The sequence below is a fragment of the Acanthaster planci genome, linkage group LG18 (genome assembly GCF_054643075.1).
Source record: "Acanthaster planci isolate LZ-2023a linkage group LG18, COTS_SCS, whole genome shotgun sequence".
Lineage (NCBI taxonomy): Eukaryota > Metazoa > Echinodermata > Asteroidea > Valvatida > Acanthasteridae > Acanthaster > Acanthaster planci.
Genome location: NC_141794.1, coordinates 10054939 through 10074420, shown reverse-complemented (window position 1 = coordinate 10074420; position 19482 = coordinate 10054939). Strand labels below are relative to the sequence as shown.

Below are 19482 nucleotides of genomic sequence, written 5' to 3'. Positions count from 1 at the left end.
TGAAACATCCAAACCAAACTTTTCGAAGTTTAGGGGAAATTTTTTTTTCCAGAAAATTGGCACCTGCCTGAGAACTAGCACACCCAAAATTGTTGGGATTAGTATCTCTTTGAAATTCAGGGATGAGGAAGCAAGGATATTGTACACTTTTTGTCCGCATTCCCTGTTTAACATACACACAATTCGGTGACTGGAAAAAAAAATGGGGTAACTTGTCCCATGAACAGGGAATGGAAGATGACTAGGAAAAATGATTACGTTGGTATGGATGGCATGAACAAAGGGGTAAACCATAATACAGTCTTCCAAACGATGGGTTAGTGCAGGTGAATTTCAAATCTACAGGTTCGTGGTGGAAGTTATAACCCAAACAATGAACTAAGACTCACACAACACAAACTGGATCAAACTAAATTTACTGCAGTAGCATGAAACAAAGTGCTCGTGGCAGTGTTGAGCACAAGCTCTGGATGTCCTTAACTGACATCACAAATGCAATTCAAGATGAAGCCTTTACGACATATGGTGGACACCACAGGAGGGCGCTATTTGAAGTGGGTAAATTTGGAGTAAACATAAAAGATTTTACCAAAACCAAATAGCGCCCTCCTATTATATCTTCCATACCTCAAGTAGGCTACCTACTCCTTGAGCCGGATTTCAGTTTATGGAAATGATTATTAACGTCAGACACGTCTAAGGGAATTTGAACATTCTAATACAAGTGCATTCAAAAAGTAAAAGGTTAACATGCATCTATCTCTTGTAAGACAATTCATCCATATAACACAAACTACAAGATAACATTCTTGACAAATGAGTAAAATTGCACTGAAATTTAATAACATGACTGAAATATGCAGTGTAAAAAACAAGTCCATAGCCATCATCTGTGAAAAGCAAACAGAATCAAACAATGCAAGACAACAATGTGAGAAATAAAAGTTCAAAGAACAAACAAAATGTTAAAACTCATCACTGCAGGATGTTCACATTCACACAAAAAAACAGGTGTGTTTTGACAAATGAAAAGAATAAAAACACTAGGAAAAGAAAAAAGTTATGGACTGTCGCAAACAACATAAAATGCACAAAACGATTCAGTTGCAAACAAAGTGCTGTCCAGAGAAGAAACGAGGGTGAGGTACATTCATGAAATGAGAAAAGTACACATGTATGCCTCCGACATGCCTCGATTCATGCGACCTGCACTGCTGCAGCCTTGCACTTCATAGCACTCAGTCTGTAATGAAAGCACCTGTATCATATATTTACTGCTTGCTATCTGCACCTTTGGAGAGAGCATTGGTACTTGAAGTCTAATTAGAGATGTGCTGGTCCACATAAATCCTATAGAATACCAGTCTGTGACTGTAATACCTTGGTTCATGCAGTCTTGAGTGACATACAGCACTCAACTCTTTAGCACTCAGTCTCTACTCAGGTACCATGTACCATTCCATGCAGCTTGATGAAGACATACCAAAAATAAGGTTAGAAAGAACAATTCCGGTGCAAGTACTAATCTAATTTAAAACAATTCTCCAAAAGACAAAGCTAACAGCAATTGGTGTTGTTAATTTGCATGATGGCAGAGCAAACACATGCAAGCACTGATACCAAAAACGGCTTCAAGGAATTAATAACAGCTACAGGCACCAGATTTGTCAGTGCTGGGAATTAACTTTTATTGTGATCTATTATATTTCAAGTTCTTCCAAACTAGTGATGCACTTTTATAGGTGTGAGTGAAACGTTAAAAAATGAGAGTAAATAGTTGCACTGAAACTCAAATTCATAAGTTGCGGTTGATTAGTTACAAAGATGTTCTAATATGTTGGTTCAAGAACTGTACAGCACACAGGTTAAGAATTTTAAAAAGAGAGGGTCGCCACCCTCGACGACTTTCAATATCGGTCCATGATGAAAGGCACAACGTAGGACCAGACACCATGCACTGATGACCTTACTTCAAAGATAGCTTTCAACAACAACAAAAAAACTCAATCAGGATAAGTTGTCATAATGTCTGGCAGAGGAGAATCTGGGCGGTTCTTTTTCACACAGATCACAGTACAAAAATTAATTACACACTTCTGCCATGCAGGGGCCAAACTTTACATCTTCTTATTTCTAACACTGTTTTCTTAAAAAAAAAATTTGGAGAGCTTTCTGTGATGTTTAGAAATAGAAAGGTCTCTTTTTTCATTATTTTGGCAAGAACCTACGCTTATAAAAAGTTTACAATCTACAGTTATGATATAGTTCTTGTGAACAACTTGGAGTATTGTAAATTTGTGACAGCTAATTGTTCACAACTATATTGCACTATTGCATTGCTATATAGATTCATATAATGTTTTCATATACAGTTTCAAAAATACATTCATACATTGTTATACATTACTGGTGTGCTGATTTATACATGTATGTACACAAAAGGGTTTTCTTTTGACAAATTAATCAACAGGTGCCTGGCACTTTAAATGCATTAGTTTTCTTTATAGGACTAAAGAAATTTGGAATTGAAATGAGAATACTCTTCCATGACAGCTATTTTCTGAATAACTAAAGTCCACTTTCACTATAAAATAAAAATTGTTACTTAAGGAATATATTTTTGTATTAAAATAAATATAGCCCCTGATATATCCTTTATATAATTCATACTTACAAAAAACCCTAACAGTTAAAAGAACTAGGTAAAAATGTGATTGGAAGAGCTGCAATTACTCATTTCTTGAAGACTTCATGTGGGCATTGAAAGGAACTCACGTCAATTGGAGAGTGGGCTAAAAATTCACAGCTGAACAGTGTTGCATTTGTATGCGTTGTTTTTGCCAATAAATGTAAACATGGCTGACAAGATTTTCGCATTTTATGATTTTTGATGATTTTGATGAGCTTCCATGATTTCATGAGATGGCAGGATTTCAGATGACCGACAAACACTGTCAATGAGGCAGCCAAACACTGTCAATGAGGCAGCCAAACACTGTCAATGAGGCAGCCAAACACTGTCAATGAGGCAGCCAAACACTGTCAACGAGGCAGCCAATTACTGTCAATGAGGCAGCCAAACACTGTCAATGAGGCAGCCAAACACTGTCAATGAGGCAGCCAAACACTGTCAATGAGGCAGCCATTTGCACAGACTGCTTTGTTTTGGTCACCAAGTTTCACGTGTGGAACAAGTGAAAGTGGAGCTTCACGTCTGTGCAATGTCAGTCTACTAGCAATATAATGGAAGTCTTCCTATACTGCTGTAATCGCCGCATCACGGCATTATGAGCCATCAAGAACTGTCCACTCAGGTGTGACTCTAACCTAGAACCACTTCATCACTGGTGCAGATACTTCTGGCTAACCACACTATACAGTGCCCTTACATTGGCCAAAAGACGTACAAATTAATTTTGTAGCGTTAGCCTCACTACAAAAGGAGGTGAAGTGAATGCAGTCACAAGATTTCTGCACCAGTAGGCAGAGGGTGAGGTTCACTACCTGTTGAACTGTCAAAACTGCTAGTACGCGAGCAACCCTTGTGACGCTGGTTCATCGGGAAGCACATAGAGGCTGTGCATGGTGGCCATCTTCTCGGTAACTGCTTCTCTTACAGAGGGGATCCAGCAGAAAAGATCTACTCACATGTATCCCTGTGGAACAGAAGCTCTTACGAGGGTCCAATTTCATAGAGCTGCTTAAGCACAAAATTTGCTTAAGCGCAAAAAAACCTTACTTGATAAATCAGGTAACCAGCCAAAACTCCATGTGATGTATATTGTTTTGGGATTGTATTTAGCTGATTTTTGGTTAGCATGACAATCAGATAGAGTTTGAGCTGGGTAACCTTTGTTTATTAAGCAAAGTTTTTTTCCTGCTTAAGCAGATTTTGTGCTTAATCAGCTCTATGAAATTGGCCCCAGAAAACGGCTGCCATGCACAACCTTGATGTCTGTGAATTCTGCTGCAAACTTTGGGGGTTATTTCTGCGGATGTGCGATCTAACGAAAGATGAACCGGCACCCAACAGCAGTCTGATTTTCTCGCCGTGCCCTAATCTATGCACCGAGCACTTTCTTGACCGTGAAGGGGGGCACGTTATAGAAGAACAGAATGAGGAACACAATGAAGAGGAACAGCAGCAGGATTTTGAGTATGGTCCACTTGAAGCGGTCCCAGATAACATAGCGCAGAGCCTTCAGGGGGTTGAGGAACCAGACAAAGGAGGTGTCGGGACGGCTGGTTAGGGAGTTAAAAAGGGGAGAAGAGGGTACGATGAAGGAGTTAGTTGGGGTTAGAACAAGTAGAAAAGTTTACAACAGTATTTTAGCATAAGGCTGCCAGATTCCCTATTTAAAAACACTTTGAAGAGGTTCTTTGCAGAGAGAGTGGCAAAGTTAAGGAGGCCTACTTTGAAGAAATTTTTGCCCCGATCAGTCAGGTGCACAAATTTCAAGAGATGTGTTGAGAAGTTTCAGAAACAACTGTGTCTCAGTTTACCAACTGGAAATCGGGCAACCTTGGAAAGAGCAAAACTATTACAAAGCAGAGAAACGCTCAGGTGGTATATTAGACCCCTTTTATGCTTGTATAAATGCAATGAGGCTTCAGCATAAGTTATCTACATTGAGAATGTTTCGCTTTTCTAGACATTGGGGTGACTGGTTACTAGACTGAAGTTTAAAAAGCACGAGAAAAGGTCTGGCACATCGTATGTTTTGGAGATCAGGAGAAGAAAATTCAGAGCAGAAATGGTTAGGGTTTTTGCAATTGCCCTGAACTGATGTTAGTGATAATTATACATGTATACTCGAGTGCTCCGACAGTACGATAACAGTGTGATAATTAGCATTCAAAATATTGATGAATAGTTACAATGGCTGCCCTTGTAGTCAGAGGGATATAGGTAAGGTTCCTGGATTGAATCCAACTTCAAACAAGCTTATGAAGTTTGCTTCCCTCTTGGAGGGCATCCAATATATGGAATTTGACATTAAAATCCAATATCATAGGTAATAGAATGGTTATCAACTAGATACACAATGACTGGTACAAACCAGTTGCTTAAATGCCTATTGGCAGCTTTTGGGGCCAAAAACATTATGGGGTCAAATTTTTGTCCCCGTAACTTGTTTCTGCCTTTCCTATACAAAGGAAATCAGCCACTTAACACGGGAAAGGCCTTATGTATCCACTTGAATAGCACATTATAAACACCCTGAGCCTATCAGCTCCTTTGGTATACCCACTTGCATATGAAACTGTGCAACCCAGGGGCCATAAGAACCCACAAGGTACCCACTTGCATACCGAACTATGCATACCTTCCGCCCATCTGAACCCACTAACACCCATCCACCAACTACCTACCACCAACCTGATAGCAGCCATACAAGGATAGCATCAAAAGAAACCCACCACCACTCATGCATCGAACATTTTCTTGACGGCGTAACCCGGCATGGAGTACACGAACAGGGCCAGCAGGGCAATCAGGCAGACCAAGATGAAGACCTTGACGAAGAGGTGGCGGTAGTGGTGCCAGAGGGCATACTTGAGGGTCTTGAAGGGGTGCCAAAGCCACAGGAAGGAGGAATCGGGTCGCCTATTTTTTTTTCATGACCGTGGGGGTGTCGTTGGGACATTGCCCAATTCAAAGACATACAGCGGCAGTGAACATGGTTTTTGATATTGATGCAGTGCCATTTCAAAGTTGCGAATTGTGGGTTTGGATGCATGGCATTTGGGAATTAATGCAGAAGTTTTAATTGCCATGTTGTAGGTGCAAGAATTTTCGAATTGGAATGACAGCCGTAATAAAAAAAAATGAAAATGTTGGTTTGGGTCATTTTTTTTATTAAGGTGGGTGTTGCAAATTTTTTAGGATGTTGACAAATGTTTGGAGGGGTGGTGTTGAATTATGAATCATTTCATTTGACGGGGATGATGGGGCATGGCAATCAGGGTAATGTTGGGCAAAATGGCAAATTGGTGGTATCATCAATTGATGCACATTGATTTTGTTGTTCGCAAGACCAGTTGAATGGGTGCAAACGGGTTAAATATGGCCGAATGACAAGCGATATGGAGTGTGAATGGTGACGCATTGCGCACATGGGTCAAGATACGGAGAAGTCGAGAGGTTGGTTGGTAAAAAGCATGTACATTTGTTTTTTTAAATCGATCAGTTTGTAGTTTGGGAGAAAAATTTGTCATCCAAAAACAAAGTTTTCAGTAAAATGGAAAGGAAAGTGAGACAGAAGGCAAGTTTGCATGTGCAATTAATTGAGCAGTTTCAGCAGAGGGAAAACAGTCATATCATGTCACCAGAAATTTATCAATTCAAAATTAAAAAAAAAAAACCAGAAACATACAAGGCACATTGTAAGGAGAATAGTAAGATAGTTGGGAGAGATTTTGAGTGGAAATTTTGACCATGAAAAGTAGTTGCCGTATCAAGGCAGATGCATCCATTGCATTTCACATATACCATTATTGAGAAAAACAATCATAAGACATAAATTATATTGAGCGAATTAAAGATTTGAATTGTCATCATTGGCACATGTTGTGAGAAGAAATTGGTAGTTTGTAAATTAGTATTGTGAGATGCGGAAAACAACAGGTACATGTATATTGTTTATGAGGGATACACAATTTGGATAAGTTATTCATGAAATGTAGGCATGTGTTTCACAAGTAAATGACGGGCAGTGACAATGAGATTGGAGAGAAGAGAAACGAGACAGCATTGTCAATGTCTTGCGCTTGAACTCATTAAAAGAAGTCAGCTCTACAAGAAGCACGCAGTGACGACTACCCAGCTGATAAAAAGCAACTAAAATTGCAATGATTCTGAGTGCTCAGCTCAACTTGTACATTTGCATGGTGAAAATACAACTTGCATTGAATTTGAAATCCTCCATAGAAAATCATTCTGACAAACAAACACATACTGTTTATCAAACTTTCACCACAGGTAAAATCATTAACGTACAGTAGTTTTGAAACTGAAAATGCATAGGCCTACTGTACTTGTTGGGTTTTTTTACAGGGGTATTTGACTCAAATAGATATTTTTAACTCAAAGCAGATATTTTTAAAAGAAATCTATGGGGTCTTAAAATACAAGCGCCTCGTGAGCAGTGCAGACTTTAGAGCAACAGAGCTGATAAGTGCCTGCAAGCACACTATTTTTACATGCACACCACTATTAGACATACTTCGGCAATGCATGCTGGAAGTACTAAATATGATAATGTTTGCGGTATTAAACATCACATGAACAGTTCTCTCCCATTTCCCCCTTGTCCCCTCCCCCCTGGGTCTGCCAATGATAACGATTCAACCATTATCATCGGCTATGACCTGCGGAAAGTTGAGCCCGTCATCTCAAGATTCTAGTGTTGATTCAATGAATCTTTTCAGACGAACAGCTGTGCCGGCCACCTGATCAAATCACCTGATCTTAATGAGAGGGGGAAACCACGCACGTTATTCTCTGGGACTATCTGAATGCAACAGTTCCCGCTGAGCTCTGCGGTGCACACTGCTATCAACCTGTAAGAGTCAATAATGGCTAACTTTGTTTTTCTCTGCTGCCTTGACACCAAAGAGTTCCTCCATTCTCCTTAAAGCAGTTGAGTCACTCCTAAGGACGTTCTTCTGCTGGGGTACCTGTAATCTTCCTTTCGTGACTTATCCTTCATTGTTAGCATGGTATAAGCAGAGAATGTGAATAAATGAGATGTTTGGGTACATACTTTGGTTTTTCCAGCGGGTCCGGTTCGTCCCGAGCGAGGCCAGCTGGGTTCTTCTCAGCCTCCTCTTCAGTTAGCAGAGTAATCTCGGCTTCGACTTTGCCCTATGAGAAATATTATGCCGGGTTGTTGATATATCTGACTTTTAATAGGTAAAATATAAAGACGTTGGACAGAGGTAAATAAAATGATTTAACTACGTAAATTAAAAAAAATTTTCAAAGCTAATTATTTCACAAAGCAGTTGGCAACTTTGTGTGAGAGAGAACACGACCTGGCTATCTGTGTACACAGGTATGGCCAGCATGTTAAAATGTCAAGTGTGCCTTGCGTCACCTCCGGCATTTAAACGTGCTCATCCCCCATCTATTTAGTACGCACCCACACACACCGGCACCCTCGTTCCGTGATTGTGGGAGACACACCCGATATTTCACGTATTTTGTGGGGACCAAAACGTTACGGGGACACAGAAATGTCTCCACAATTCCGTCCAAATTTGTCAAACCTCCCCTGAAAGCAGTGAATGCATAACCACACGCCCACACAAGAAGACTGTGGAGGCAGACCGTGTAGTTAACTTGAGCTTGGCTGATGCACGGACGCTGTGGTTACAAAAACTGCTCCATGGGCATGCCATGCACAAAGTGTGAAGCAGAATGAGCACTGTATGAAGTATTGTACATGTAGAAATACCATTCATATGACTCCTGCACCGATCATTATTTGTGGGATTTGGCTGTGTTTCAATGCATGCCTTTTCAAAAATTGAAATTCTAGCCAAATATAACACAGGGGTTAAGAATGTTTTAACCATCCTAAAGATCCTTTGTGACCTAGAACCAGCCCATAAAGGTAAAAACTTGGGCGTGCCAAGGAGTGTTGAGCAATATGGCACTGCAATATGAAATATCGGTACATCATATAAATATTGACTGGGTCGTTCAGTTTATGTGGTGATTAGATATGTGTAGGAGAAGTTGGCTGCCACCCGGTATATTTTGCCCGTTTCAAACATTTCAATGTTTCATACAACATTTTACTGTTTGCAGGGGCGTAAAGAAGGCACCTGGGAGGGGGGTGTGCCAGAGTCAAGTGCTGACAGGTGACTGGTTTGCCAACCTCGTGTCAAATTAAATGGAAATCCGTGGTATGCTACATTTCATGCCTCAGGGGAAATGCCGACAGCCAACGTAAATCATTTATGTACCAATTTTCGATTCATTCGCCGATCGAAGCTCTATTTGCCGACTGGAATCGGTTATGGGGGGGTTAGGATGCTGCCCGGGGTCACTACGCCTCTGACTGTCGACAGGGTTTAACCAAGAACCAGCGCATTAAAGTGGAAAACATACCGTCAGTTCTTCCTCCTCCTGCTGTGACTTGGCGATAAACGGCCACCAGCCCTTGATACGCTTCATCTTGAAGATGTTGACTTGGGGCACGCTGCCGTCCGTCTTCAAGAGGTCGGGGGAGCACTTTTTGGCGGTCTTGGCACCACGGGGGAACCTGTTCAGGTTCAGTGCCACGGATCCTGGTGAATAAAAAAACAGGGACTTGGGAGTTCTTCACGATGACTTTATGATTTGCTGTCGTATACTGAAACTATCAGATGGTTACATGCTGTTCTCAGGGTAAATACATGAAACTGATATCAGACATACACAAGCAACTGACTGCGCTGAAGAAGAGTTTCAAAGTGGAATGGTTTACAGGGCATTTTGCAGACATGAAGTATGTCCCACGGATGTTGTGACTCATTTTGTGGGATCTGGTTACAAACGGTCCTGCCTAATGTACCTAGGAAGTCATCCGCCGAGAAGTGGTCGGCGTCCCACACCTGCATGTTGAGCCTGGGTGGGACCTTGTACTCTGTTTCGTCCAGGGAGAAAGCGGACTCCTTCTTGCGGATGACCATCTTCTCCTCGGCCTGGAGGTACTCGAAGGGGAAGATGAAACGCCAGTTGAAGTTGCCCTCGCCGGTCAGGGAGCGGTAGTGGACGTCCGTGGACTGGCAGTCAGTCTGGTTCCCGACCAGCCAGCTGCAGGTGGGCATGAAACAAGATTGAGAGAAAATTCAGGCAGGTAACCTGTTTTAAATTAGGTGACTGTTTAGCTATGCTCTTGACCAACCTGTGCCTAGGAATTGTCACAAGACCTACTTTGTTGTACCTGCAATACATTTCTGGGCTCCTTTCTAAAGATGTAATCCTTACATAAATGAAACCTCAGAGGCCACCCTAGATAGAGCTACGTTAAACAGCCATTAAGAAGTAGTGATAGTAACCATTCAGCAGTCCACACAATGTGAACTGGTCACATAAACACAGTCAGGCAATCTGCATAATAGGGGTGGCTCATGAGTTGAAACATGCCAACAATTTCCTGAGCTCCCAATGGAGAACATGCAGACACAGTGACACTAGTTTTACATATGAAATGTGGACATTCCTTTGTTCTCCTGTTAAAATGCTCCTTTTTCTCCCATTAGGATAACTCCTTCGAGCTGGATTTTCGATGATGATTTCCTTGACTGTTCCTCTTCATTTTGCCATGGATAACCTTGACCCCCAAATGCCTATAAAGCTCTTTTTCAGAGAGGGGAAAGCATTGTGTGGACATGTGCAAGTCCACACAATGCCATCGTACCATGCATCACGTGGACTTCTTTTGGACAGAGGTCCACACTATGTATGACACACCTGTGCCCCTAACACCCACCTGTTTCGATCACATATTATATCCACAAAGTCTCAGGAGACTTTGTGTTAAACTTGAACTTGGCTGCCATACATGGCCTCCATTTGTGGCAAACTTCTTACACAGAGATTGAAATTTAATTAATTTATTTTTATTTGGATCTCACTTCGCACTGTCGTTTTCGTCTTTGTACGCATACGTTACTTGTTTTAAGTCTTGCGTTCGTCCTGTCCCACGTAAGGGTACAAAAGCTACTGCTTCACCACTTTCACTTTCATGTTGCCATCATTCAAGTATTATGTACAAAATTTTTATTAAGATATTGTGTTTATATTTCATTTATCTCGGTATTATGTAATTAAGAACACACATGTATTCTATTGTAAATAAAGACAGCATGGAAATAAATGTGGGTTTGATTTGATTTGACATTGGTCTGTGGTGGGGCTTTGGAATATGGGTCATTCCATGAGGTTGGGGCACAGTTTGTGATGGTGTCCACTTGGGTTCCGTAAAAATGAACAGCTATTTCCCTGCATGTGGATTCGGAATTATACATCTCGCAAGGCCGAATACAGAGGTGTGTGTTACTTTTACAGAGCAAATGACCTACAGGTCATGACAGGTGGTAAAAGTTACCATGTAGCATGGACACCGTCACAAATTGTGCCCCAACCTAATGGAATGACCCGTATCTGAGCCGTATATCTGACCCGTATACTGAATAAATACTGTGCAAATGAATTTCAAGGATACGTATTTGAGGCACTGGGCTCTTCTTGAGAAGTTGGTTGAAACACTTTACTTTTAAAAAGTGGGCTTTTTCACCCGAAAATGATACTGTCTGCAAGTGGTTGAGAGATACACTTTTATGGACTCGGCAAAGACTTGACTACAGTGGGTGGTAAATGCCCGTAGCCTCTTGAGGAAGATTAGGTCCGACCTTACCCTTTCACAAAAATGTCACTGCTCTTCTCTCCAGTAAAGAAGGCGTCGTCTTCCAGGACCACGTCATCCGTGTTCCAGATGATGACCCGCAGCTCGTACTTCTTGGGTTTCCGCGGCGAGATGTCCACGGGGGCCCCCGGCAGGGGCATGTCCATGGGGAACATGTCCACCCACATCTCCAAACGGCCCTGACACCGCCAACAAAAGTTACCGTCATTATTGTTTATCATTCTTCAATGTGACTGGCGTCTTGACACCATTTCTCAACAATTTTCCTTTACTTTACACTAGAAAGAGCAAAACGAGCCATGGATCTGTGAGCATCCTCGTGAAAAAGGACATTTTAAGGGTGAAAATGTTGTGGGTTCCTCTAGATTTCCATTAGGCAGGATTCTCTTAAGCCTTCAGCCCACTAGAGGCCCGGGTGACTCATTTTTTGAGGTTTGGGTCACAAATGTTTCTGGTTATATAATCAAGGATTCACCAAATCAGGCAGGGTAGAGCTGGCAAGCTTAACACACAAAACGGTAGACAGGAGGCAATCAGAATTGCTGGTTTAGATGGTTTGAGGAAAGCCCAAGAAGAACAATCTCAGTAAAAACCAACAGAATCAAGTAGGGACCGAACACCCACCCTGTGCACCTGCAGACTGGGCCAGGAACCAAACCAGGACTCGGAGGTGAAAGGCGAGAAAAGAACCACTTCGCTGACCTGCCCCCAATGGGTGCAACTGAGGGGGGGAGGTTTGCAAGAATTTCGGCCAGCACGACTGCATATTCCCTCCATACAAGGAAACTTCTAGGATCAACTTGTGAATTGCTTGTAACTAGCCCTCAGCCGAAGGAGAAAATCTGTCAGGCAGTATTTCTCTGCTCATCAGTAGCTCTGTTACTAGTAATGTGACAACGAATTCTTCCCCAATATGACTGCGAAGCAGTCTATCACCCAATGTGCATGCTTACCTGCTCAATGCCTGGTTTGTCTGGGTGGTAGAGCGATCTGGTTTCTATGTGCTCGGGGACCAGCCGGCAGCCGACCTTCTCCACTTTGCCAAAGTTCTTGAGAGCTTCTAATGCTGCGTGTTCATCAGAGGGTTTCTTCACACCTATGAAGATACGCAGGAAATAGTTTGAAAATTCAAGCGTTGGTTTTAACACAGGTTTTTCCAGATATTTAAGATCTTTGTCACAAAAATTCTCTAAAATTTCCTTCCAAAGTAGCCTCAAACTCAATGCCTTTCTTCAATTTTAGAAAGCCACCAGTGGCTTTCATTTTTGGTGCGGTATCATTCTAATTCGTTCTAACTGGGGTAAACTGTCATGTGGAGATCAACACTCAATTTAATAAGTGAATCCAAATGTCATTGAAATGGGAAAATCTTGTCATTCACCTCCGAAAATTCTAAAACAGATTCTTTGATTATAATGACGTCTTCAACCATACAAGTATGTTAACTTGACTTCCCCACTGATAAGTGTGAGCGTGGTATTAAAGTGCAACACCAGAGATGTATCCTGGCCCAAAGTTTGGCCGTGCAAGAATTTGCTGAATTGCACAACTGAATGATTCATATGAGCACTAATGTCCACTTCTCCAGTCCTTTTGGGGTTCTCACAGAACTAACACTCTCAAATCTGTACTCATACATGTAGTCAAGTACTCTTCTGTACTCAAGCTCTAACTAAAATATACTCAACTAACTAGGCAGCATGCTTGTATTCATACTCAATACAATGCACTCACATGTACATGCATGGATTGAAACACTCATGCCTGTACTCATACTCGAGATTCATTTTCTGTACTCAATAAAAATGTACAACCAAAGATTCAACCCTTTCAAAACTCATGGTTGCACAAATACTCAGGACAAATTTTCAGCATGCAAATTTATGAAGATGTATACTCAACCATAACAAAGGACGGCATACAGAGCTAATACTTGAACTAATACTTAGAATGAGTTTCAGCACTCCTACTCACGAAGAGTGCTCAATTGCAACCCACTGGTTGAAGTGCTGGCATGTGTATTCTGGAACGAATTACATGCTCAAACTCATACGTATAAAGAGAACCCAACACAAAAACTGCATAATACTGTTCAAACCAACTGCCACAAAAGTCACAGATATAATTCACACTGTGAAGAGTTACACTTATAATCGTTTCCTGCAAATTGAGACAGTCAGAGGCAAAAGACAAGACACAAAATCAGATTCTTACAGTCAATTAAAGGGATTGATTAAACACAACATAAATCACTCCCCTCCCCCCCACTAAAAGGGCACTCCCTGATTGCCAAGAACAGAATATCCAAGGTATGGGCAAATTTGGAATAATTTGGAACACATGGAATGAACATGTTAAAGATGAGTAATCCTTGGGGTTGAGGGAACAAATGTTGCAATGACTGCATTTGTGACCCGCTCTGTGCAAATGACACATGAAGTCAGTGACTGAGTTGCAGTCTGCATTAGGAAGAGCAAGCTTAGCTGTCCATATTGATGTATCGCTCCTGTTTGAAATCCTGATAAATATGGATACGGTGTGGTTGACTGGCTCTGGCTATTTATCATCCACATTCAGAGCAAGTTCCATTTCCTATCAAATTCTTTTCCAAGACTTTCAACAAATCTTCTGAGCTAAAAATCATTTGATAAATGTATCAAGAAAGCAAGACTTTGATATTTAATTTTTAAGCGAAGTACAAATTTCAATGTGGTTTGGGTCAAGACACAAACACAATAAAAGACAAAAGACCACAATTAAAAGTGAAATCACCCCGATGTGTAAATTCCATCAGCCATCCCTGAGCGTGATACCCACAGGTGTTTTGCACCAGAATGAGGCAGCTCACCCTTGTAAGCTCGGTGATTTGAGTGGTTAAGGCATCTCCACTAGCAAGCTGGAGGTTGTGGGTTCGAATCCCACCCTAGCAAGCTTGACATTCCTTCACTTATACACTCAGTTGGCACGTGAAGGGGAAAAGTCCATCATTGTGATAAGTCCGAATTCCATCGCGTGGAAACGAGTTCACAATGGAAATCTAAGTATGGAACCAGGTGAGGATTTCTCATGGTAAAATTGTTAAGTCCCCAAAACAATTGCTGCACATGTTCATTTGCCATGCTGACACAAAAGCAAAAGCATACCAGTGCCACCTCCAGGTCATACACGTCGCCTAGGATAAATTATGTCACCACAGACGGCAGAGCCCATCAACAACATTTCAAAATATTTATTCCAACTGTTAAACATTAGTCACCTTTTACCAGGCAAAGCAGCATGAGGTGACTTGAGACAAAAATTGTCAAAGCACCGTAACATGAGCAGACACTGTACAAGCCGAAGTGATGTGCATATACATGTGCCGGTATATCTAACTAGTGTACTCAACGGTTATTGATAATCTGCATGTACATGTGTCAGAATGCCACTACCCTACTGAGTGGGTCATTTCACCTGCACTTCCAAGCAGGACAACTTGGGTTCCAATCCACCTTCGCACTGCAAAACTTGAACCACGAAGCAGTCAGGCATGTTCACGTATTTGCTACTTTGATCATTGTGGAACTGTTTGCTAACCGCCTGTTATGTCTACTCACCTCCAGGTGATGGTACCCAGCCGGTGCCGTCTGATTGACAGATGTGGAAATATAAGCAATTAAGAACTCAAGATTTTTTTTATGACTGACAACGGAACTAACCGCTGCCGTGTTCAGCCGGGGATTTCCCAAACCAAGCCTTATTTGGACTTACATGTTTGATACCTTTAGAGCTCAAACACAGAACTTTAATAAAAGTTAAGTCCTTTTGTCGGAACCTGCACACACAAGCAGATGTTTACAGTCCTCAATGGTTCATTTGCTGCAGCACTTGTCTGCAACAAGTGTTGCGTAGAGACAGTGCTCGCATTGAAAAATGAGGACACGTAAGGAAATTAAGAAGAGCAACGCTAGGCTTACACCTGTTTGGAATGAACAAATACATGGCATAAGACCCTGGTCATTCTGAAACACTAGTGTAAAGATAACGAGGCTATTCTCAACCCAATAGCTGTAACCACGTGTATAGTGAACTGCGTGTAAAGTGAACGTCATAGTTCCACTGCAGGTGCTCACTATTCTCGTCCTCACAAAGCCGTATCGGGGACATGGTGACAAACTCATCGCTCAAAGTCATATGTACAGGTCATAAGCTGCACATAGTAACATTCACAAGCTTTTCTATGATTAACACTCACAAATTGCATCTTTACGATTCCCAAGTGACGGGAGTGCAAGAAAAATAGTGCATACAACATGGAAAGTCATACATATATATACGGGTTATGATTCACGAAATCATGCATGTATGTTTGAGATATCAGTTGTACATATGAGATATACAAGTTTCTTTTAAATCAGAACAGAGTTTTTCACCATGTCCGTAACACGGCTTGTGGGGACCTGAATTTTTGGGAGGACACAGCATCTCGCCAACAACCAGGCCTTAAATTCCCTGACAAAATAACTGCCCCCTCGACACAATGCCCGCCCACCCACTTTGCCCTTTGCCACCATTTTGCAGTGTAGACATCACATTCTAGTGTTTTGCCCACAGTGAGCCATCTACAGCGGCCAGGGTAGACTCAAACCAGCACCCAACCAGCCCGTAGTGCACATGTGCTCATCCGAGTGGCCTCCGTCTTGAGTGCAAACAGATGCCACATGAGGCTCACTCTGGAGAGATTTCCCTTGACATCTCCATAACTACGAAAGGCCAACAGGTGAACTTCTTGTATTTAATCTATTCTCTTCCCGTCTCCCTGAGTGGAGGACAGACGTCTGGTGTATGTGCCAAATGGGACATAAAGTGAAGCATTCAGACTTGTAGATATATTTGCATATTGTGCAACAGGTATACAAGAGGTAATTTAATCAGAAGTATACAGTTTTATTAGAAAACTTGCGATGTTCCTGTGTCGCTACAGATCTGAAATGAAAAGTCAAAAAGAGACATATAACCCAGAGCTTTCTGGCAGGATCACAATGCCTCAAAGATGGACAGGCACCTTGCATGTGTACTTAAGAAGACAGAGTAAAGGGCTGAAATTAATTTGTGTCGTGTACAACAGGGATGCAACAAGCAACATGCGGTCTGTAACTGCTGTTGCACTGCATTTTCGCACTGACAAGTGAGAGCGTCCTTTTCTTGTCAAAAGTCTGAAAGATTTTGCACCTGTTGTGTGGCTGTGAGGTGGCTGTCAACGTGCATAAATTTCCACTTTGGAAATTCCCAAGAGAAGTCCACCCCATCGAGTTCAGCATCCACAGGTGCTATCCACCCCAAAAGAGACAGCACATTTTTCCAAGCAAAGGAGGCTCCTTTGGTGTGGAACTGCACTTCGGCGGTTCACAAGTGACACTGACATGCACGCATTATGGCTCTGTGGCTACCAACAAAATGAACACTCCCGACCAACATGGCTCTTTTCAACCGACGAGGGGGTACTTCTGCTCAAAGTGGATAGGGTAATTACAAACCGTTCAGGAGAAGAGTCCATTTGTTGTCATCCAAGAAATTGGAAAAAAAAGAAAGTTAGGATTCGGGTCCTGTGTGCATACATGTACACATCACCTGTGTTTATATGTGATTCAGTGCGCATGTACCTTGTCGGCGGTCTTACCTGAAGTCAATGGAGTTTTAAATGTTTTAGTACCGTTGAAAGCACTGGAGCCTGCACGACTGACTGCTTTGAAGGCATGAAACATATTCAAATGTCATTAGAAACAAAGTGTCATATTTCTGGCCATACTGCCTTCTGAACAATCACCAGCTTAAATCCATTTCTTACCAGTTCATCCTTACTTAAATGTTCAGTGGTTCCCAGCTTTCCCCCAACTGGCGTCATTCAGGTACAACACGCACGTTCCAAGATTTTTGACATTGGAATGCTATTCTACGGTGACTACAAAGACATAGCCAGACATCACAGACACACATGCACTCAGCGACTATTCGGTGTGGACTCAGAGCAGAAATACTCCAGCAGGAGTGTAGGGGACACAACATTCCACGCACGAAGGAACTTTTCGTCGAGTCCATAAAGATAATGTGTTAAACACTTCTACTCATTTACACCAACTCTACCTGTGAACCTCTTCTAACTCCCATCAGCAATCAAATTACTGCTTCTTACTTCAGCCATACATTCTACCAAGCCCCCACTACAGGAGAGGCAAGCTGCAGTGCACATGACAGTAATCTCGAGTAGAATACGGCTTTATAAAGTAAAGGACACATGCAGCTTATGACGGGGGGAAAAACTTCACCAACCATGCAGAGAATGAACATGCAGAGAAAGTTTCAGAAAAACAGCTCAATCTTGGGATTGTGGAATAAATTAACTCATGAATACAATTTTTACAGAAATAAGATTCCATTATTTAGGCCCTTACAGCACACTTGTATTTGTGTTAGCGAGTCATTTATGGTGTATATTTGCAGTGGGGAGCAGGAAATAATGTTGAACAGAAAGCTCCAAGATTTGTCAGACTTTTTTTCTCCAGGACACCGAAAACTGGGAAATAACCCTTACCAGTGGGCTATAAGGTCCATTTGCACGTACACACAGATTTACTGTCAATTCCATCTATCATATTCTGTCATCAAATACTACTCGCTACAAACGTCATAGCCCTTTGGGCTTCACTGTGTTGTAAATTAAGAAAACAAGCCTTCTGTTCTCAACATCTGACTTTATGTCAACTTTGCAGAAAAGTGAGATAGGAGGATTTGGACGCCATACACCAATCACAATTCTACAGGAAGACACTAGACAGCAATGTAGCACTAATACGGCCTGGCCACCAGCCTGGGTGGGGATTAAAGGTTAAATTCTTACCTCTAAAGTCTGAATTTATAAGAGCAGCAAAAGTACAATGCAACAGAGAGAAAAAAGGATGCTTAATTTGAAGCACTCTGTGTGCCTTGAATGAATTAATGTAATACCAAACAAATTTATGATTTGCTTTCTTTTATCCAAGGTCTTGATAGTACGGCAAATGACACAGTAATAGGGCCAATTAATTACCCCAATGTTAGTCATGTTTTCCTGATGGTTATAAATTTGTCAGTTTAAAAACTTCTGTATACTGGTCTATCCGCTCCGAGCGGAACTTAAAGAGGGCATGTTTTCTTAGCACTTACCGCATAGGTGCGCCGTGAGGCGCACAAGAATATGCGCGTTTGATGCGGAACACGATGAGTACGCGTAAATAATTTACTCCGCCATGTATGGTCTTTGCAGAATGCGTGCAAGAACCCGCTTGTAACCACCTGTCTTTCTTTTTGCCAATTGGGGGTGCACTTCAGCTCGGGGCAGATAAAGTGCATAAAAATGAAGGAATGTTAAGGATGAACTTTTTTTGTCATGGATAGAAAACTTGATTTGAGTCCATTTGATGGCAAATTTGATTATAGAAAATGAAACCTGCTCTGTAATCATAATTCAGTCACATGGGAAAAAAAGTTAACATTTTACCCACAATTTGAAAGCTTTCATATTTGAGTATGGAAAAAACCTGGCATCCAAATTTTCACCAGACGAAAAGGCAAAAAATGCTCTTAGGCTTGCAGCAACCCGGGAATATCCTGAAACAAGGTCAAAGAAGAGGAACGCCAGCCATTTTAACATTTACAGGGGCAAAAACCTGCAGGACTGGGAAGGCTTCTGCAGAAGTCCAAGCAGAACTAAAGGGTTAAGACTTTTAAAGTGACTACAAGCTGCCAGAAAGAAGGGGCAACATTTTGGCTATTAATTGTAAACGCAAACAGCACAACGAACCTTGCGCTTGACGTTGCCTAAAACAATTGCTGGTCAACAATTATATCACCCTCAAATATGCTTCACTGAGGCCAATTAACCCTTAGGCAGATGGGGAGGGGGTTCATTTGTACCCCATGAATCTTGCTAGCACAGCTAACTGACAACAGTTTATACGGAGGTTTACATGAATTAAATGGGTAGCTTTTACCTAACTGAGGTTGCCGTTCACCCATCACTTACTCCAGGCACATTTAGGTACGA

At 41.8% G+C, this 19482-nt stretch overlaps 1 protein-coding gene across 10 annotated transcripts in view; it reads right to left on the bottom strand.

The window, feature by feature from the left end:
• Positions 1 to 19482, bottom strand: part of otof (otoferlin) — a 93927-nt gene that overhangs the window by 9829 nt on the left and 64616 nt on the right. For 5 of the 10 annotated variants that reach the window (XM_087148346.1, XM_087148352.1, XM_087148353.1 and 2 more), the window contains 5 exons: positions 12374 to 12516; positions 11412 to 11599; positions 9564 to 9805; positions 9119 to 9297; positions 7767 to 7867 (listed from right to left, as the gene is read on the bottom strand). In XM_087148346.1, the coding sequence (XP_087004472.1) occupies positions 7767 to 7867; positions 9119 to 9297; positions 9564 to 9805; positions 11412 to 11599; positions 12374 to 12516 (853 nt within the window). The other 5 variants (XM_087148348.1, XM_087148355.1, XM_087148351.1 and 2 more) reach the window with 4 other exon arrangements.